The 21,716-nt window shown below is 42.2% G+C and overlaps 2 protein-coding genes across 2 annotated transcripts in view; one reads left to right on the top strand and one right to left on the bottom strand.

Moving 5' to 3' along the window:
- Window positions 1–9,328: 9,328 nt before the first annotated feature.
- MRPL51 (mitochondrial ribosomal protein L51) lies at window positions 9,329–10,615 on the bottom strand. The gene is made up of 3 exons (XM_021690588.1): window positions 10,372–10,615; window positions 10,177–10,287; window positions 9,329–9,768 (listed from the first exon to the last, which is right to left on the bottom strand). The coding sequence occupies exons 1-3, from the start codon at window positions 10,448–10,450 to the stop codon at window positions 9,572–9,574; spliced, it is 387 nt and encodes a 128-aa protein (XP_021546263.1). The 5' UTR covers window positions 10,451–10,615; the 3' UTR covers window positions 9,329–9,571.
- A 699-nt stretch (window positions 10,616–11,314) lies between these two features.
- Window positions 11,315–21,716, top strand: part of NCAPD2 (non-SMC condensin I complex subunit D2) — a 28,423-nt gene continuing 18,021 nt past the window's right edge. The window contains exons 1-2 of the mRNA XM_021690534.2: window positions 11,315–11,380; window positions 12,036–12,185. Coding sequence (XP_021546209.1) covers window positions 12,059–12,185 — 127 coding nt within the window. The 5' untranslated portion in view covers window positions 11,315–11,380; window positions 12,036–12,058. The remainder of the gene's footprint in view (window positions 11,381–12,035; window positions 12,186–21,716) is intronic.

Genomic DNA, 21,716 nt, shown 5'->3' with positions numbered 1-21,716 from the left:
GTTAAGCGTCTGCCTTCGGCTCAGGTCATGATCCCAGGGTCCTGGAACCGAGCCCCACATTGGGCTCCCTGCTCGGCGGGAAGCCTGCTTCTCCCTCTCCCACTCCCTGCTTGTGTTCCCTCTCTCGCTGTGTCTCTCTCTGTCAAATAAATAAATAAAATCTTTAAAAAATAAAAATAAAAAAAGAACTTACCAAACTCAACACCTCAAAAATAAATAATCCAGTTAAGAAATGGGCAGAAGACATGAACAGACATTTCTCCAAAGAAGACATACAAATGGCCCACAGACACATGAAAAAGTGGTCAACATCGCTCATCATCAGGGAAATACAAATCAAAATCACAATAAGATAACACCTCACACCTGTCAGAATGGCTAAAATTAACAACTTAGGAAACAACAGATGCTGGGGAGGATGGGGGAAAGGGGAACCCTCTTACACTGTTGGTGGGAATGTAAACTGGTGCAGCCACTCCGGAAAACAGTATGGAGGTTCCTCAAAAAGTTAAAAAATAAAACTACCCTACAACCCAGCAATTGCACTACTAGGTATTTATCCAAAGGATACAAAAATACTGATTCAAAGGGGCACATGCTCCCAATGTTTATAGCACATTATCAACAATAGCCAAATTATGGAAAGAGCCCAAATGTCCATTGACTGACAAATAGATAAAGAAGATGTGGTGTATATATACAATGGAATATTACTCAGCCATCAAAAAGAATGAAATCTTGCCATTTGCAACGATGTGGATGGACCTAGAGGGTACTATGCTAAGCAAAATAAGTCATTCAGAGAAAGACAAATGCCATTTGATTTCACTCATGTGTGGAATTTAAGAAACAAAACAGACAAACACAGGGGAAGGGAAGGAAAAATAAAATAAGATGAAAATAGAGAGGGAGGCAAACCATAAGAGATTCTCAACTATAGAGAATAAACTGAGGGTTGCTGGAACGGAGGTGGGGGGGATGGGCTAAATGGGTGATGGGCATTAAGGGGGGCACTTGTTGGGGCCCCTGGATGGCTCACTTGGTTAAGCAGCTGCTTTCAGCTCAGGTCATGATCTTAGGGTCCTGGGATTAAACCCTGAGTTGGACTCCCTGCTCAATGGGGAATCTACTTCTCCCTCTCTCTCTGCCCCCCTCCCGCCCAGTTCATATACTCGCCCTCTCTCTCTCTAATAAATAAATAAAATCTTTTTTTTTTAAAAAAAGGAAGGCACGTGTTGTGATGAACACTGAGTGTTATATATAAATGATAAATCACTAAATTCTACTCCTGAAACCAGTACTACACTATATGTTAACTAACTTGAATTTGAATAAAAACTTGAGGAGAGCCTGGCTGGCTCAATCGGTTAAGCGTCTGCAGCCAGCTCAGGTCATGATCTCAGGGTCCTGAAATGGAGGCCCCATCGCTGCCCCCGCTGCCCCCACGCTCAGCAGGGAGTCTGCTTCTCTCCCTCTCTCTCTTCCTCTCCCTCTGCCCCCCCCAACTCGTGCTCGCTCGCTCTCTCAAATAAATAAATAAAATCTTCAAAAAATTTTTTAAATAAATAGGGGCGCCTGGGTGGCTCAGTCATTAAGCGTCTGCCTTCGGCTCAGGTCATGACCCCAGGGTCCTGGGATCGAGCCCCTCATCGGGCTCCCTGCCCCGCGGGAGGTCTGCTTCTCCCTCTCCCACTCCCCCTGCTTGTGTTCCCTCTTTCGCTGTGTTTCTCTCTGTCAAATAAATAAAATCTTAAAAAAATAAAAAATAAATAAAAAATCAGTTTGGCATACTTGTGCAGGTCTATTTCTGGGTTCTCTATTCAGTTCCACTGACCTGTATGTCTTTCCTTCTACCAATAACACACTGTCTTAATTACTGTAGCTATATAGTAAGCCTTAACATCATATAGAATTATTTCTCCCACTTCATTGTTCTTTTTCAAAATTGTTTTAACTGTTCTAGATTTTTTGCCTCAAAGGTTATTTTTATTCTTTTTTTTTTTTTTTTAAAGATCTTATTTATTTGACAGAGAGAGACACCGAGAGGGAACACAAGCAGGGGGAGTGGGAGAGGGAGAAGCAGGCTTCCCACTGAGCAGGGAGCCCGATGCGGGGCTCGATCCCAGGACCCTGGGATCATGACCCGAGCCGAAGGCAGATACTCAATGACTGAGCCACCCAAGGCACCCCCCCAAAGGTTATTTTTAAAATGCATTTATGAGCTGACAAGAAAATAAAGACTGTGTAGACCAAAAACTAAGTTAAAGCTGGTACTCAGAGAGATAAGCTGAGCACAGAAGCCTGTTTTGCCTTACGGGCATTTGCTAAAAAGTTGAATTTAGGCATGGTGATGGCCTCACTGGATTCCACGGTGGCAGAGGAGACAGAGCTCAGGGCTTTTCTAGGGTTGGAAATCTAACAGAAGGTCCCCACCATAAAGTCAGAACCCCTATATTGTCATGTAAGAGTGGATTTAAAATATACTCACACCCACACTGCCCTAGGGGACTTCATAGAACATTGCTTATCTGGAACCTAGGTGCCTAGTGGAGATCTGTTTTGGTTTTTTTTAAGATTTTATTTATTTATTTGACAGAGAGAGACAGCGAGAGAGGGAACACAAGAGGGGGAGTGGGAGAGGGAGAAGCAGGCTTCCCGTCGAGCAGGGAACCCGATGCGGGGCTCGATCCCAGGACCCTGGGATCATGACCTGAGCCGAAGGCAGACGCTCAATGACTGAGCCACCCAGGTGCCCCAGAGATCTGTTATTTTTTTTCTTTTAAATACTAGCAGAGAATTTATAACCACAAGTATGGTTTTTCTGCCTGAATTTTTTGTTGATCCTAACAACAAAATGGTAAGAATTTAAAGTGGTTTTAGGTTAATAGTGCCACCAAGCACCAGGCAGAAACAATGCAATCCTCTCTGGATGAGCTCATCCTCAATCTAGGCCCCGGGGAATTTCCACAGATAGAGTTCCAAGAAATATAAATTGTGGTCAAAAATTGCAAACAAATAAGGAACAAGGTTCCAAGAGCAAGAGCCAACAGAGATAGAGATAGGGATAGGAAATAAGAAAGAAAGTTAGAAAATCAAACCAAATAGTCCAATGTCCAACTACTAGGAGTTCTAAAAAGAGAAAACAGGATATGAGATAAAATGAGAAAACAGGATTATAAGAGAAATACAAAAAAATTTTCCTGAATTGAACATATCCTTCCGGATTAAATAATGTGTTATGTGCCCAACACAAAGAAAAAAAGAAGCACATCAAGACACATTTTTACAAAATCAGAATATTATGGAAAAAGAGAAGATCCTAAAAGAATTCAAGAAAAGGGGAAAAAAGGAAAAGGAATCAGAATGGCATCTCAATACAGTATTAGAAATAGAAGACAGTGTGGCAGTTCCTTTAAAATTCTGAAGAAAAATGATCATTAATCTAGAATTCCCTACCAACCAAACTATCAATATAAGATCACTATAAAAAATAAGATCAGTATATATCAAAAGGTAGAATATAGACTTCTTTCAGCATCAAATTCTTACCTCCCTTTTCAAGTAGGCTACTACAAGATGTGCTCTGGCAAACAAGAAAGAGAAAGACAATAGATGTAGGGTATGGAATGCTGGATCCACACACTGGTGAAAGAAAATCCTTGGAATGGTAGCTGTGCCACAGACCCAGAAAGAATGTGTCCTGACTGAAATAAGAGGATAGAAAAAAACTGGGAAAGTCTCCAGAGAAAAAAATTGATAAAGTATCTGACATGTTTAAATATTTGAAAAATAATATGAACAATTATTTTTACAGGTCTGATGAGACGTATGGAAAAAAATTAGAGCTAGATACATAGAAAATTATACAAAAGAAAAAAGGCAATTACTAACTTAAGGAAAAACAAAAAGTTAAATACGAAATAGAAGTTACTTCACATTTATGTCAATTGATTTTTCAACAAGGGTGCCAAGACCATTTAATGGGGGAAAGAATAATCTTTTCAACAAATGATGCTGGGACAAATGGATGTCAACATGCAAAAGAATGAATTTGGATGTCTTCCTCTCACCATACACAAACATTAACTCAAAATGTATCAAAAACTTAAATGTAAAAGCTGAAACTATAAAAGTCTTAAAAGAAAACATAGTTCTATGTCTTCATGACCTTGGATTAGGCAATGGTTTCTTACATATGATAACAAAGGCACAAACAACAAAAGAAAAAATATACAGGGCATCAGCAAAATTTAAAACTTTTGTGCTTCAGGGCACCTGAGTGCCTCAGTCAGTTAAGCCTCCGAATCTTGATTTTGGCTCAGGTCATGATCTCATGGTTGTGAGATCTAACCCCGAGTCAGGCTCTGCACTCTCTCCCTCTCCCTCTGCTCCTCTCTCTAAAATAAATAAATAAATAAAATCTTCTTAAAAATAAAACTTTTGTGCTTCAAAGAATGTGATCAAGAAAGTGAAAAGAATTCACAGAATGGAAGAAAATATTTGCAAATCAGATATCTGATATGGTAATTGTCTAGAATACATAAAGAACTCTTCCAACTCAATTATAATAAAAAAGTTTGAAAATGGACATAGGATCTAAATAGATATTTCTTAAAAGAAGATATGCAAATGGACAATAAGCACAAGAAAAAATGCTTTACATCATTAGCCATCAGGGAAATACAAATCAAAGTGACAATGCGATACTACTTTATGCCCACTAGGATGGCTACAGTGAAAAACAAAAACAAAAACAAAACAGATAATACCAAGTGTTGCCATGCATGTGGAGAAATTAAACCCTCATATACTGCAGGTAGAGATGCAAAATAATGTGGTCAATTTGGAAAAGAGTTGGCAATTCCTCAAACAGTTAAACATAGAGTTACCATGTGACCCAGCAATTCCACTTCTAGGTATATATGTAAGAGAAATGAAAATGTCCGCACAAAACCTTGTTACACGAATGTTCATAGGTCACATTATTCAGAATAGCCAAAAAGTAAAAACAACCCAAATGTCCACTAACTGATAAATGGATAAATATGGTGTGGTATATCCATACAATGGAATATTATTCAGCAATAAAAAGGAAGTACTGATACATGCTACAACATGGATGAACCTTGAAAGTACTATGTTAAGTTTAAAAAGCCAGTCACAAAGGATTAAGTATGGTGTGATTCCATTTAGATGAAATATCCAGAATAGGCAAGAATCTATAGGGACAGAAAATGGATTAGTGGCTGTCTAGAACTGGGAGGGAGGGGAAATTGAGGGTGGTAACTAAGGAGTATAGGGTTTCATTTTGGAGTAATGATGAAAATGTTCAAAAATTGAGTATGATGACGGATGTACAATTCAGTGAATATACTAAAAGCCATTGAACTGGGCAAATTGTATCTCAATAAAGATATAGAGTTTTTAAATAAGAAACACAAGTTATTCCACAGTACACTAAGTAGTAAACAATATTGATACTGCCTACTGATTTAAGCCAAAATGCTGAGATAACTATAATGAAGAGGACTGGGGGTGGGGACTATAAGAAAGGAAGGGATTGAGAAGTATAAATCCAGTTTCCTGACAAGATAACTAATAGAAGCCACTGGCTTTCTCTTCCCAAATCAAACCTGGAGAATCTATCGAAGCTATAAAGAATCATAAATTTCAAGAACTAAGAACAAAAGCAAAGGAATGTGGTATATATATTGGTAGATATATATACCAGTGTGGTATATATATGTATCAGGGAGACTGAAGACTATAGTTATGGGTTGAATTGTGTCCTTCAAAAATTTTTATGTTAAAGTCCTGCGGCACCTGGCTGGCTGTTTTTGGAGCATATGACTCTCGATCTTGGGGCTGAGTTCGAACCCCACATTCAGTGTAGAGATTACTTAAAAATAAAATCTTTTTTTAATTTTATTTTATTATGTTATGTTAATCACCATACATTACATCATTAGTTTTTGATGTAGTGTTCCATGATTCATTGTTTGCGTATAACACCCAGTGCTCCATTCAATACCTGCCCTCTTTAATACCCATCACCAGGCTAACCCATCCCCCCAACCCCCTTCCCTCTAGAACCCTCAGTTTGTTTCTCAGAGTCCATAGTGTCTCATGGTTCGTCTCCACCTCCGATTTCCCTTTAAACAATTTTTTTATGTTGAAGTCCTAACCCTCAGAACTTCAGAATGTGATCTTATTTGGAAATAGGGTTGTTGCAGATGTAATTAGTTAAGATGAAGTCATATCGGAGTAGAGTGGGCCCCACTCTGGTATGACTAGAATCTTTATAAAATGGGAAAATTTGGAGACACGCACACAGAGAGAATGCCATTTTAACATGAAGGCAGAGATCAGGCTGATATGTTTACAAGACAAGGAACACCAAAGATTGCCAGCAAACCACCAGAAGCTAGGAGAGAGGCAAGAAATAGATTCTCCCTCAAAACCCTCAGAAGAACCAACCCTGCTGACACCTTGATCTCAGACTGCTAAGCCTCTGGAAATGTGAAACAATAAATTGCTGTTGTTTAAGCCACCAAAGTTGTGGTATTTTGTTATGGCAGCCCCAGAAAACTAGTATGTACAGCTATCTTGAACTACATTGTTTTATACCCCAAACCAGCAACAAACATACATATATTGTACATGCACATTACATATGATTGTGTAATACGGTGGTGAGAGTGGTGGTGAGAATATCAAAAGGTACTTGAGGCTGTGTAAAGTTTGACCTGTTATAATAAACACTGATAAGTTTAAGAAACTAACAAGAGTAAATAAATGTGTTTCTTAGAATATGAATCATCCTAGACAAAAATAGAACATTTTTGGGGTGCCTAAGTGGCTCAGATGGTTAAGCGTCTGCCTTCGGCTCAGGTCATGATTCTAGGGTCCTGGGATCGAGCCCCGCTTCGGGCTCCCTGCTTGGTGGGGAGCCTGCTTCTCCCTCTCCCTCTACTGTTCCCCCTACTTGTGCTCTCTCGCTCTGTCAAATAAAATCTTAAAAAAAAAAAAAAAATAGAACATTATTTTTCTGGGAGACCACATGATCTTTACTTATCCATCAAAAGATATGTTTCATTTTTTTATTCCTTTTTCCCCTATTCCCCTCCCGAGCCACAGACATTATAAATTGCTTGATATAATTGTTTTTGCAAAATGTGTACTATTTTCTGTTCATGTACTTTTAATTTACATACATGATGTTTCTTTTTTAAAAGACTTTATTTATTTGAGAGAGAGAGAGAGGGCACAAGCTGGGGGAGGGGCAGAGGGAGCGACAGAAGCAGGCTCCCTGCTGAGTAGGGGGAAGGGTATAGGGAGAGGGAGAAGCAGACTCCTCAAAGAGTGTGGAGCCCAACATAGGGCTCCATCCCAGGATCTTGAGATCATGACCTGAGCTGAAGTCAGACTCTTAACCAACTGAGCCACCCAGGCACCCCCCACATTTTCTTTATCAGCTGATAGACATTTGGGTTGTTTCTTCTTAAAGATTTTATTTATTTTTTGACAGAGAGAGACACAGTGAGAGAGGGAACACAAGCAAGGGGAGTGGGAGAGGGAGAAGCAGGCTTCCCGCGGAGCAAGGAGCCCGATGCAGGGCTCAATCCCAGGACTCTGGGATCATGACCTGAGCCGAAAGCAGACGCTTAACGACTGAGCCACCCAGGGTCCCCTTGGGTTGTATCTTCTTTTTGGCTATTATGAATAACAATGCTATGAACATGTTTTCATTTGTGTTGGATATATACCCAACCCGGAGTGGAATTGCTGGGTCATATGCACCACTGAGCACTCTTCTCTTCCCTGCTTGAAATGTTCTCCCACTTCTTCCCTTACTGAAATCCAACCTCTTCTAGGACACCTCTCCTGATCAGGCCAAATACAATCTCTTATCTAGATCATTTATCTCCGTGTCAGAGGTTTCCAAACATGGCTAATTAAAATTACCTGAGGGATTTTAATCAGAATTATTGAAAACTAGAGGAGTAATACTTTGAATAAGTAAAAACCTGGAAACAATCTAAATATCTATCAAAATGAAACTAGTAAAACATTATGGTATAGAATGTGAAGATATAAAATATCCAAGTTATATTAAGTAAATAAGAAAGGTACAGAACAGTGGGTATGGAATCCTACTCTTCTCAAAAGGAGATATACAGTTAATATATGCTTGTACATGCATAGTATATGTCCAAAGGACTAAAAAAAATCTTTTAAGAATGGTTGCCTCTGGGAAAAAAGAGTGGTGACCTCTGTGAAGGAGCACAAAAAAAACAGGCTATGAGAAAACTTTTTACCTGATTACCCTTTAGTAATTTTAAATTTTGCATTGCATGTATGGATACATTTTTTAAATGTGTTTAAAAAAACAACACATAGATGTGCAAAACTCGGCTCAGCCCTACAGATCACAAATCTTTGGAGGCAGGGAGCAGGCTTTTGAAATTATGAAACTACCAAGATGATTCTGATGATCAGTCAGGCTTAGGATGTAAACCATTCATATGGTACTCAATGCCTCCTATTAAAGTGTACATGTGTGAATATATCTTTACTCCCTAACTAGAAAAGCATATTACCTATTACATTTTGTTATTCCTACAGTTTTCAGCTCAGAGAAGGTACCCAATATTTTTGATGAGAATAATGCAGAAGCATAATTCCACTTATCTGTTACATTTCAACCAATGTGAAAGTGTTTTTAAAAATACATTTAACGGGCACCTGGGTGGCTCAGTCGTTAAGCGTCTGCCTTCGGCTCAGGTCATGATCCCAGGGTCCTGGGATCGAGCCCCACATCGGGCTCCCTGCTCGGCGGGAGGCCTGCTTCTCTCTCTCCCACTCCCCCTGCTTGTGTTCCCTCTCTCACTGTGTCTCTCTGTCAAATAAATAAATAAAATCTTTAAAAAAATAAAATAAAAAATAAAAAAAATAAAAATACATTTAACATAACAGAATTATGAGGCAATTAAAAATACCATTTTCAATACATGAAGGGCTAAATGTCAAAAGTGCCAACAATAATTTTTCTTTTTTAAAAGCTATAGGTAGGGCGCCTGGGTGGCTCAGTCATTAAGCATCTGCCTTCAGCTCAGGTCATGATCCCAGGGTCCCGGGATCGAGTCCCACATCGGGCTCCCTGCTCCGCAGGAAGCCTGCTTCTCCCTCTCCCACTCCCCCTGCTTGTGTTCTGCTCTCGCTGTCTCTCTCTCTGTCAAATAAATAAAATCTTTAAAAAATAAAAATATAAATAAATAAATAAATAAATAAATAAAAATAAATAAAAGCTATAGGTATGGCTAGTCTGCAAAGGGCAAGTGGTTAAGTCCAAACCTAAGACTATAGGACTTATGGATGAGTCAGACGTCATAGTCTACAGGAATGAGTAAAAGTAGCATCTAGTGTAAAATAAAGTGTGTGGATAATAGATTCCAAAGAAGCCCCATTTTATTACAAGGAGCATACAAATTCCTTTCCTTATAAGGAAAAGTACTGTTCCCCTTCTCCCGGGTGACAGATGTGCCTCTTCCACAGTTCCCAGCTTTCTCTTCTACCGATACTTCCCATGTCGATTAAAGTGTTTGTAGAGGTAGTTGATGCGTTTGTTAAGGTTGTGCAGGTCATCAAGGAACATCCTATTTCCAACCATTTTCTTCTTTCGGATACAACGTTGTAATTCATTCCCCTTCCAGCCTCGAAGCCATTTGGGGCCCTTGATCAGTTCTTTGGGGTGCATTTTGAAGTCTCCTGTGTAATGTGAGAGAACGTATTAGTTCCAAGACAAGAGGGAAGTGAGCCTCGACCCAGTTAAGCCTTCAGCACACAGTTGCACTTCCCTGAGCTACACCTACAGACAAGACACATTACACCACATGTTCAAGAGCACACACTCTGGAGCCAGGCTGCTTGGGGTTCAAATTCTGGCACTGCCATTTACTAGCTTTGGGAAAATCACACAACGTCTCTGTGCTTCAGTTTCCTTGCCTGTAAAGTGAAGAAGTTATTATAAGGAGTAACAGCACCGAACACAACCTAAATAGACACGTAGGTGTCAGCTCTTACGACTGAGCACGGTACCATTCCTACACAGGTGGAAAAAAATCTTTACGGCACAAGTGCCATTCTGAAATTCTGTGCCATGGAGTCGCGTCTTACCCAGGATCCCGATGTTGTCATACACCCCGAACATGGCCCTCTTCTCGTTCCAACGATCAACCACTTTGGGAGGAGGGAGGGTGAGCCTTACGTGGAACATTCTAGGAATACCTAAGGATGGGGAAGAAATGGAATGAATATGAGCCTCTTACAGGCAAGCAGTTCTTGGGGAGTTTCTCTACATCAGCCACTTACCCAAAGAGAAGCTTCTGCAGGCCAAGGGCACCCGGCCCCATAGGACCCTTCCTGCCCCCAAAAAGAGGCTCCCTGCCATTGCTCTCGTCTCTCCCCCACAACAGCACCCGCACAAGCATAAGAATAGCGTCGCACGTGGCCTTCAAGGAGCTGACAGGTACCTTCCGCTCTAGCGTCAGAGGTCCCTAGGTGGAGGCCGCCATCTTGGGACTCACTCTGCCTCGGCCCCTCCTTCCCCAGCCATAAGCCCCGCCCTCCGGGTTCCGGTGTAGAGAGGCCTTGACACCCTCCCGCCCCGCCTCGCCTCGCCCCGGCATTTCCGGTTCGCCCGCGGAAGTCGTGGAGCGTCAGAAGAGCTGAGCCACTCGTATCGTCGTTGCCTGGGACGCCCCCAACCTGAATTTCAAGAAAATTCACCCTTTCCTGGGGGGGGTCCCTCAACTGTGAGGGAGATGAAGGTGCAGACCCTGGAACCCTGAACTTTCTTTTTCTCTTCCTCACAGCAGTTTTGCGCTGTAGCTGTTTTTATTAACCCTTTTCTACAGGGGAGGAAATCTAAGGCTTAGAGAGTGAAGTGACCTGCTGGACGTCATATAGTAGAGGCGATGGCGGAACGTGGATTAGAGCCTAAGCCTCCTAAATTCCCAGCTTGGACTTGCCTCCTGTCCTGGGGGGGGGGGTGACTGAGTGGGTCCCCAGCCCAGGGGCGCTACCACTCCCGGGTTAGAAGGGCAACAGAACCGGGTGGCCGCGAGGCGAAGGGGGCGGGTACTGGATCTAGGCCCCGCCCCTCCCTCGGCGGTGCTGCCCGGCTTCCCGACTCCTGCGATGTGATTGGCCGGTCTCCGCAGGGAGTGTCGCGATTGGCCTCCTAACGGCCGTTGAGATTTGAACTGCACGTTTGTGGCTTTGCCCGCGCGGCGCCTGGCTGTGAGGCGGATATTTTGTTTCCGCCTGCCGGGGATTGGCCGGTTTCTCTGCCCGCTCCCGAGTGCTGCCGTGCTCATTGGTGCGTATTGTGCACTGCGTGTTTTTTCCTTCGTTTCGGCCTCGCGACCTGAGTCGGAGGAGCGGCGGGTGAACTCTTCTGAGGTGTGGTGTTAATGGGCAGCGGGGAATGAAAGACTGGGCATGTTGGCTACGGGACAATATGACGCGGTATTAGGCCGCGTTAGGAGAGGCGGGGAGGTTCCATGCGTATATATTTGGGGTAAGATGTAGAAACAGTAAGTTTTACAGATCCGCTACGGAATATGGGCAAATCGCTTAACCTTTCTTAGCTTCAATTTCCTCATCTGTAAATTGGGTTATGTTATTATGCATTCCTTGAGATTGGCATTTGGAGAACTATATCAGATATGATGTCCATTTTCATATCCCTTGACTCATTTGATCGTCACAGCAACTTTGTAAAATAATCAGAGATTAGTAACTCCGTGTTGCAGATGAGGTTCACGGGGTTATGTGACATGACCAAATGGCAGAGTCACAACTAGAATTAGATTCTAGTCCACGGTTGATCTCACATCCTCTAAGATAATGTTACGAGCTTGATAAAAGTTTGATATAAGCGTCATATATTGGAGAGGGGGGGAATAATAGAACCAGATAAAAAGACAGGCCTTAGATATTAAACCCTGACCTATTTGCTGTTTGGTTTCCAGCCCTGTGAGCCAGTGGGAGAAGGATGTCTCCCCAACTGTATGAGTTCCATCTGCCCTTATCCCCAGAGGAGTTGTTGAAAAGTGGAGGGGTGAATCAATATGTTGTGCAAGAGATATTGTCCATCAGAAATCTTCCATCACAGCTTAGAGGTAAGACTCCATAGCTGCTACTGTCCTAGCACTTCAAAACAACCCTCCCACATGTAATTATATTGTCTGTCTGTTCCACTACACGACTAAGCTCCATGAGGGCAAAGAACCTGTCTTGCCTAGTCACTGTTTTTTTCCTAGCGTTGCTTAGGATGTATTACATGGAGAGTATACACATCGACCTCCTTTCCTCAATTATTCAATAAACATCCTGGGTGTATGTGGCTACTCTTTGGACAAAAACGTATTTTTGATCTTTACCTCTTATAAGCCAAAATTAAGTTCTGGTGGATTTAAAGGTTATAGGCTTTCTCAGAATGTGTGGGACTTGACCTGACCTGTTTCAGGTAATACTTTTTTAAAGTCTAGATCTCTTGTTTCCAAGAGTGTGCACTAATTGGGGGGGGGGGGGGGGATGACAAATATGTACAGCTGCTACACTGAACAGTGTATGGACAATGCAGTTATCCATTGAAACCTACAGATGAACAAGACAATTTATACGTTATCAGTGAGACCCCATAATATCACTATACTTATTGGAAGTGGTCTTCTATCAATTAGGTTGCTTTGGAGAAGTACATAGAGTAAACATTTAAGACTCTGGAGCCAAGCTATCTGAATCTGAATCCTGGCTCTACCACTTTGACCTTGGACAAGTTACTTATTCTCTCTGTGCCTCAGTTTCCTTATCTGTAAAGATAGGGATAATAACCTACTTTGTTTGTTATCTCCTACAACAAGAAGAGTTGGCTAATGCAGCAGCTTGGTAATTTAACTCCAGCTTGTCTCCTCTTGGCCTTCCCATCATGGTTGCTAGATGGTAGCTCCTTGCTCTGATGTCCAGAGGTAGAAAAGGTGATTTTTTTTTTTTATCTTATGTTTTTTCTTTTCTTCTTTCCTTTTTTAAAACTTTACCAGAAGCCTCCCAACAGATTTAGCCAGAATTGGGTTTTGCCTATTTCCCTGACTAATTACTGGTAAGGGAAATGGAATCACCCAGATTGTCTAAATTGATCAAGATTATTATCTAGGAGCCTCCCCAAACCTAGACATATCACCGTTTGGTAAGCAAAGAAGGCAGAGTGTGGCGGTCCATGGGTAGGTGGCTAGCCAACAGTATCCACTCTAGGGGAGAGATAGACTGTTCCCTCCATACTGTGTTGATACAGGCATCACCAATTGCACAGGCTACACTGTAGTCAGTTGTCCTTCAGTTATTATAATGCATAATTTTTAAAATAATCACTAAGAGTTCTTTTTATAACAATTGCATTGCTTTTGGTGTTTAGAACCCTAACTATAAGTTCTGCAAGATCAAATCGCTTAATTTGTTGAACAAGTATTTACTGACGATACACTGTGTGCCAGGCACTGTTCTGGGTACTGGATATACAACAGTAGACAAAAAGACAAGTTGACAGAGTTCTTTCTCTCAAGGTTCTCAACAAGGAATAAATAACAAATAATGGGATTTATCAGATGGTTGCAAGTGCCAGGGAGAAAAATAAGCAAGATAAACAAGATATGGCATGGTGGAGTAGGAACTGCATTTTATGTTGGATAATCAGAGAAGGCTTGCTGGTAGGTGATGTTCGAGCAGAGGCCTTAAAGGTGAGGAAGTGAACTATGCCAATTCTCATAGGCATTCTAAGCAGAGAGAAAATCCAGTGCTGTGGCTCTGAGGTGGGAAAATGCCAATATGGTTGGAGTGGAGTAAGCTAGGGCAAAAGAGGTCAGATGAGAAGTGATGCAGATTCCTCTACAGTCATGCTCTTCTAAGTGTGGTCTTCAGACTAGCAACATTAGAATCATGATTTAGGAACTTATCAGAAATCCAAGATCCAACGCAGAACTACTGAATCAGAAAATCCATTTTTTAAGAAGATCCCTAGGTAATTCAGATGCGCATTTAAGTTGGGAGAAGCACTAATCTAGAGTCTTGTAGGTCATGGTAAAGATTTAGCTTCAGTGTGAGTGAGTTTGAAAGCCATTGGGTTTTGAGCACAGGAGTGACACAGTCTGACGTTTTAAAAGTATCACTGTTGTGTTGAATAGAGAGCGTAAGGGGCAAGGGAAGAAGCGGGGAGACTAGTTGAGAGGCTAATACAGTAGTACCAGGTAGTTTGCCTGGGGTTGATAGCAGTGGAGGTAATCGTAAAAAGTTAGGTACTGAACAGATGTTGAAAGTCGAGCAAACAGGATTGTTGATGGATTGGCTTGAATTTATAGGGTTAGAGAAAGAAGAATCTAGCATGATGACAAGGCTTTTGGAAGAATGGAGCTGCCATTTACTGAGATGGAGTAGAATATGAGAGGAGCAGGTTTATTTACTTTTTTTTTTTTAAGATATTTATTTATTTGAGAGACAGAGAGAGAGGTTGAGAGAATGAGTGGGAGAAGGGGCAGAGGGAGAAGCAGACTCCCTGCAGAGCAGGAAGCCTGACAATGTGGGACTGAATCCTAGGACCCTGGGATCATGACTTGAGCTGAAGGCAGACGCTTAACTGACTGAGCTAATCAGGCGCCCGAAAGGAGCAGGTTTAGTCTGTTGGTTGTAGAGTTCTGGAGTTCAGGGGAGAGATGCCAGCTACAGCTATACATTTGGGGTTTAATATTCAGCATGTAGAGGGCATTTAAAGCTATGAAATTTGAATGTAGTTGGAGAAGAAAAGCAATTTAAAAACATAAGATCTGAGACAGTCCGGTAGAAGCTGGGAAGATGAGAAAGAAACCAGTGGGAGAAACTGAGGACCAGTCATTGAGGCAGAAAGTGAACAGAGGCGCTAACTGGAGGCTAAATGATGAGAACATTTCAAAAAGAAAGGGAGAGCTCAACTGCAAATTAATGACTGGACTTCGCAATGTGGCAATTGCAACCTTGGGGAAAGCGGTTTCAGAGGAGTGGTGGGGGCAAAAGCCTAATTGGAAGAGGCTTATGAGAAAATGAGAGGACAGTTTAGATAACTTTTTGTCGTTGTTTTGCTTTAATGAGGAACAGAGAAATAGGGTGGTAGTAGAGGAGGAGATAGAGTTGAGGGAGGATTTTTTTGTAAGATGGGTGGCATTGCATGTGCATGTGCTGAATGAATGGAAGCGATCAGAGAGGGAAAGTTTGATGATGCAGGAGGGAGAAGGGACGAGTGTTGGGGCAGTATCTTTAGTAGGTGAGAGAGTGTGTGATCTGGTGCACAGGGGGAGGAGATGGTTTCATTAGAGCATGGGTTAGTTTATCCGCAGCAGCAAAAGAGAAGGCAGAGTACATGGGCACAGATGCATATAATGCAGGAAGCTACGGATCTTGGGGTGGCTGGAAGTTCTCTTCTGTGTGATTCTAATTTCTCCATGAGATAGGAAGTGAACCCTTTAACTGAGAGGGAGCTGGAGAAGAAGGTCTTGATCTTCTGAGCAGAGGAAAAGTATGAAATAATTGCCTAGAAGAAAGTGAGTAGGCCTGGGAATTGGTAATAGGCTTAGGAAGAAATACTAAGGGTCCACTTGAGGTTAATGCGCATAAGTTTAGAGTGAGAATAGTTGGCATGATTGTGTATTTTTGTCAAGCCATTTTTATTTGTGTGGTTACATGAATGGAGTAAGCAGTCAGTTGGATTTAATCCAGATTTGCCAGGGGAATAAATGTGTTGTGAATTTTGGGGGCGGGGGGAGCATAAACAGGGGGGAGGGGCAGAGGGAGAAGCAGACTCCCCACTGATCAGGGAGCCCAACACGGGACTGGATCCCAGGACCCTGGGATCATGACCTGAGCCAAAGGCAGACACTTAACCGACTGAGCCACCGAGGCGCCCTGTGTTGTGAATTTTAGTGGAAAAAATTAGAAATACCATAATGTCTAACAATAGGGGCACCTGGCTGACTCAGTCAATAGAGCATGTGACTCTTGATCTCAGGGTCATAGTTTAAGCCCCACGTTGGGCATGAAACCTACTTAAAAAAAAAAAAGAAAAAGAAATACCATAATGTCTAATGATAGAAGAACGGTAAGTTAATTAAGATACATACATTCAGTGGAATATTATGTGACCATTAAAAATTATTTACAGGGGCGCCTGGGTGGCTCAGTTGGTTAAGCAACTGCCTTCGGCTCAGGTCATGATCCTGGAGTCCCAGGATCGAGTCCCGCATTGGGCTCCCTGCTCGGCAGGGAGCCTGCTTCTCCCTCTGACCCTCCCCCCTCTCATGTGCTCTCTGTCTCTCTCATTCTCTCTGTCTCAAATAAATAAATAAAATCTTTAAAAAAAAAAAATTATTTACAAAGGTTTTATAATATGCTTATTGTAATTTAAAATTTTTTTTTTTAAGATTTTATTTATTTATTTGACAGAGAGAGACACACCGAGAGAGGGAACACAAGCAGGGGGAGTGGGAGAGGGAGAAGCAGGCTTTCCGCTGAGCAGAGAGCCCAATGCGGGGCTCGATCCCAGGACCCTGGGATCAGGACCTGAGCCGAAGGCAGACGCTTAACGACTGAGCCACCCGGGCGCCCCTGTAGTTTTAAATTTTAAAAAAACAGAACAGAAAAGTGAATATGTGATATGGCCTCAACAGCAGAAATGCTGTGCATACAAAATAGACAAAATTTAGCCAGGTGTTAACAGTGCTTATGTCTTTCTCTTTTTTCCATTTTCTGTATTTTCCAGATCACAGAAAGAGGTTTGTAAGGTCGGTTAATAGTTTACATATACTGAGTTACATTGTGTGCTAAGTATTGTTCTGATTGCTTCATGGGGATTATCTCTACTTAACCTTTACCAAAAAATTCTGAAAAGCCCTGTAGGTGTGATCTTTTATTACACCCAATTTAGAGAAGAGGAAACAGACTTAGTAAGCTAAGTAGCTTGGTCTGGTAAATGTTCAAGTCAAATGTAAACCTAAAGCAGTCTGACTAGATCAGTGGGTAATGCTTCAAAGAATTAAAGAGATATGTGGACCAAGAAAAATCATTGGTTGTAATGAAAAATGGGTAGTTGGTCATCTTTGAGAGAATAGTTGTTAGATTGGTAAATCTCAGAAACAGATTTCAGGAAATTGAAAGAGGAAACACAATTTATTTATTTATTTTTCTTTTTTTTTTAATATTTTATTTATTTATTTGACAGAGAGAGACACAGCGAGAGAGGGAACACAAGCAGGGGGAGTGGGAGAGGGAGAAGCAGGCTTCCCGCTGAGCAGAGAGCCCGATGCGGGGCTCGATCCAGGACCCTGGGATCATGACCTGAGCCGAAGGCAGATGCCCAACGACTGAGCCACCCAGGCGCCCCAAGGAAACACAATTTAAAAGTGATATGATAGCAAGGTCAAATGAAAGGCATTGAGCATTTTTGTTTGTTTGTTTTAAAGGGAGGCCTGAGGGACGCCTGGGTGACTCAATAGGTTAAGCGTCTGCCTTCCTCTCGGTTCATGATCCCAGGGTCCTGGGATCCAGTCTCGTGTCAGGCTCCCTGATCGGCGGGGAGCCTGCTTCTCCCTCTGCCTGCTCTGCCTGCCACTCCGCCTGCTTGTGCTCTGCACACCCCCCCCCGCCCCCGCCTCCGGACAAATAAATAAGTAAATCTTTAGAAAAAATAAAGGGAGGCCTGAGCATGTTGGCACGATAAGAGCAAGTCCTGGACAGGATAAAAAGCAAAGGTGAAAAAGAGGAGATAAATCTTGGGGCAGCGGGACAGGTTAGCTTTAGAAGAGAGGAACTTTTTGCTTGAGACTCAGGCAAAGAATGGGAAGATGTTGGCAGAGATGTTTGTTGATAGGGAGGCAGGATTACGAGAGAACCTGTGCTTTGGGTCTCGTTCTTTTTGGTAAAGTGGAGAACAGTCATCTATTAAAGTCAGAGAGACATAGGGTAAGAAGTATAAAGGAAGAGGAGAATGTGTTATGATTATAGTGCTAGGGAGGCTGTAAGAACTGGAGGAATAAGACAGCTTGTTAAAAATCACAGAGGACAGGGCACCTGGGTGGCTCAGTCGTTAAGCGTCTGCCTTCGGCTCAGGTCATGATCCCAGGGTCCTGGGATCGAGCCCCATGTTGGGCTCTCTGCTCAGCGGGAAGACTGCTTCTCCCTCTCCCACTCCCCCTGCTTGTGTTCCCTCTCTCACTGTCTCTCTCTCTCTGTCAAAATAAATAAAATCTTAAAAAAAAAAAAAAATCACAGAGGATTTGTATGTAGTTGGATGTCCTAACATTATAATCAATCAGGTCAATGCCAGCAGTGATACTTGGAGTACAAGATTCTGGCTTTACTTTCAAGGCAAACCAGCTTGGTATTGCAGAAAAGAAGAATTTGGTGGAATTCTTTCCTTCCCCGTCCCCAGAAAGAGCTTGGTATATAACTTGGGTCAAAACCTAATTCCCATACTGCCTTGTCACTCCTACATGTTGTAAGACATAATTCAACTCTACTCCCCTTGATACTGAAGTGTTTATCTAGAAGCAGTACGATCAGGATGAAAAGAGCACTGGGCCTGAGAATCAAAAGACACTGGGTTTTCAAAATGTAATATAAAGTGGTAACAAGTACGTTACAAGTGTTTCACATAATCACATTATAGAGTCGGAAAGAAAAGAACTAACCTACGTAACTTTGAAAAGCAGTAGTATTTTGACTATATACTCTGGAAAAAAGAACTTTACACAATTATTGTAAGCTAAGTTAGTAAATATTTTTTTATAGGAATATAGGTTAGCAATTCTGAAACTTTTTTTTTTAAGATTTTATTTATTTATTTGACAGAGAGAGACAGCGAGAGAGGGAACACAAACGGGGAGTGGGAGGGGGAGAAGCAGGATTCCCGCTGAGCAGGGAGCCCAACGTAGGGCTCAATCCCAGGACCCTGGGATCATGACCTGAGCCGAAGGCAGACGCCCAGTGACTGAGCCATCCAGGCATCCCCTGAAACTGTTTTATGTTTATACTAGGATTAAGTAAATATGTAAATGAACTCATTTTTTAATATATACACATATAAAAATAGATATAGGGGATATGTGTGCATATACACATACATGCCTGCTATTCTCTACTGAGAGGGCCTAAAAACTATGATACTCCAATAGCAGTCAGCCTAAATAGTGCCTTGAATTTGGTTTCTAGATGCCATACTTCCATAAAGAAAACCAGGACCCTGTTGAGAATGGTTGGTTCCAGGACTGGGCCAGAGAAAGTACAAGATGAGCCTGGAACATCTTGTGGTACAAGAAACTGGGAGAGCGAAAGTAAAGGGAATATGTTGAAAGGACACAGGTCAAGCTGATGGAGCTCCCAGTGGTCAAGTATGGGATAATTTGAGCAACAAAATAGATCGTAGGAGGAATGGATTAAAACAGAATAAAAGAAATGTCCAGGGGCGCCTGGGTGGCTCAGTTGGTTGGGCGACTGCCTTCGGCTCAGGTCATGATCCTAGAGTCCCAGGATCGAGTCCCGCATCGGGCTCCCTGCTCGGCAGGGAGTCTGCTTCTCCCTCTGACCCTCCCCCCTCTCATGCTCTCTCTCTCTATCTCATTCTTTCTCTCAAATAAATAAATAAAATCTTCAAAAAAAAAAAAAAAGAAATATCCATGGGTCTACTCCGATTTGAATAAATAACTGAGGGGAGGGGCACCTGGGTGGCTCAGTTGGTTAAGCGGCTGCCTTGGACTCAGGCCATGATCCCGGCCGGGGTCCTGGGATCGAGTCCCGCATCGGGCTCCTTGCTTAGCAGGGAGCCTGCTTCTCCCTCTCCCTCTGCCTGCCTCTCTGCCTACTTGTGCTCTCTCTCTCTGTCAAATAAATAAATAAAATCTTAAAAAAAAAAAAATAACTGAGGGGAAAGGGACAGCTCATCCTTCGAGTGGCATTCCCATTAGTAAGTGTAGAAGGAATGATGGAGATGGAAAAATCACCCTATATGGGCACCGGGCTGGCTCAGTTGGAAGAGCATACGACTCTTGATCTTGGGGCTGTGAGTTCAAGCCCCACATTGGGTGTAGAGATTACTTAAAAATAAAATCTTTTTAAAAAAAGAAAAAAGAGAAACCACTGTATAGTAAATATCTCAGTGATAATTGTGGCAGGCAAGAATCATGGACAGATGCCTAAAATAGTGGGCAAAATGTGATGAGAGACAGGATATTTGCATAGGTTCAAATATCTCCCCACAAGATACCTAATTACTGCAAAGGGGAAAATAGTAACTTTACAGGGGAGATACCTACCTTTGACTACCAAGTGGTCAAAGTTAACATAGTAATAAGGCATTGATATCATGTACTTCTTGATATGATGCATTGAAAAGACCCAGCCTCCCTTCTGCGTTCATCTTGCCAAAAATGCATAACCTCAATCTAATCATGAGAGAAAGCAAACAAACCCAGACCAAGGGACATTCTACAGAATAAGTGAATAGCACACTTTGAAAGTGTCAAGACTGAAAGGCAAAGATGGGAGGAGACTAAGGAGACATGACAACTAAATGCATTGTGGGATCCTGGATCGGATCCTGGACCATGAAAAGGACTTAAGTAAAACAACTACCAGAATTCAAATAAGGTCTGTAGATTGATTAATAGCATTGAGTTAATGTTAATTTCTTAGTTTAGAATAGATTCTTGTGCTGTGGTTGTGTAAGATGTTTACATTATTAGAGTGAAAAGTATAAGAACTTTGTACGAGGGTGCCTGGGTGGCTCAGTTGGTTAAGTGTCTGCCTTCCGCTCAGGTCATGATTCCAGGGTCCTGGGATTGAGCCCCACATCGGGCTCCCCGCTCAGCGGGGAGTCTGCTTCTCCCTCTCCCTCTGTTGCTCCCTCTGCTTGTGCTCTTTCTCTCTCTCTCAAAAATAAATAAATAAAAATCTTTATTTAAAAAATAATAATAAAATTAAAAGAAACTTTGTATGTTTTTTGCCACTTTTGTAATTTCAAAATAAAAAAAAAAATAGATCCTGAGTTTGTGTTCACTACTAACTACACTGAACTAGTTACACAACTACTCTGAGACTTAATTGCTTTTCCCGTAAAATAGGCATAATACCATCTGCTTTATCAAACTCAGAGATGAGTAAGACTTTCATTATAAAACAGGCAAATGTAAGCTATTATTATAATAGATTACATCAATGGGGCACCTGGGTGGCTCAGATGGTTAAGCGTCTGCCTTCGGCTCAGGTCATGATCCCAGGGTCCTGGGATTGAGCCCCACATCGGGCTCCTGGCTCGGCGGAGAGCCTGCTTCTCCCTCTCCCTCTGCCTCTCTCCCTGCTCATGCTCTCTCTCCCTCTCTCTCTCTGTATCTCAAATGAATAAATAAAATCTTTAAAAAAAAATAAAAAATAAAATAAAAAGGGGCGCCTGGGTGGCTCAGTCGTTAAGCATCTGCCTTCAGCTCAGGTCATGATCCCAGGGTCCTGGGATCGAGCCCTGCATCAGGCTCCCTGCTCCGCAGGAGGCCTGCTTCTCCCTCTCCCACTCTCCCTGCTTGTGTTCCCTCTCTCGCTGTGTCTCTCTCTGTCAAATAAATAAATACAGTCTTTTAAAAATAATA

This window comes from Neomonachus schauinslandi, chromosome 5 (genome assembly GCF_002201575.2).
Source record: "Neomonachus schauinslandi chromosome 5, ASM220157v2, whole genome shotgun sequence".
NCBI lineage: Eukaryota > Metazoa > Chordata > Mammalia > Carnivora > Phocidae > Neomonachus > Neomonachus schauinslandi.
The sequence above is the reverse complement of the archived record's forward strand: the minus strand, read 5'-3'. Positions and strand labels throughout refer to the sequence as shown.

Excerpts from the sequence above, each read along its gene's own strand:
- MRPL51 (XM_021690588.1), bottom strand. The coding sequence starts at position 10,450 with ATGGCAGGGAGCCTCTTTTTGGGGGCAGGAAGGGTCCTATGGGGCCGG. Across the intron at positions 10,288-10,371 it reads CTGCAGAAGCTTCTCTTTGG|GTATTCCTAGAATGTTCCAC; the intron begins GTAAGTGGCTGA and ends CCCCATCCTTAG. Across the intron at positions 9,769-10,176 it reads TGACAACATCGGGATCCTGG|GAGACTTCAAAATGCACCCC; the intron begins GTAAGACGCGAC and ends CACATTACACAG.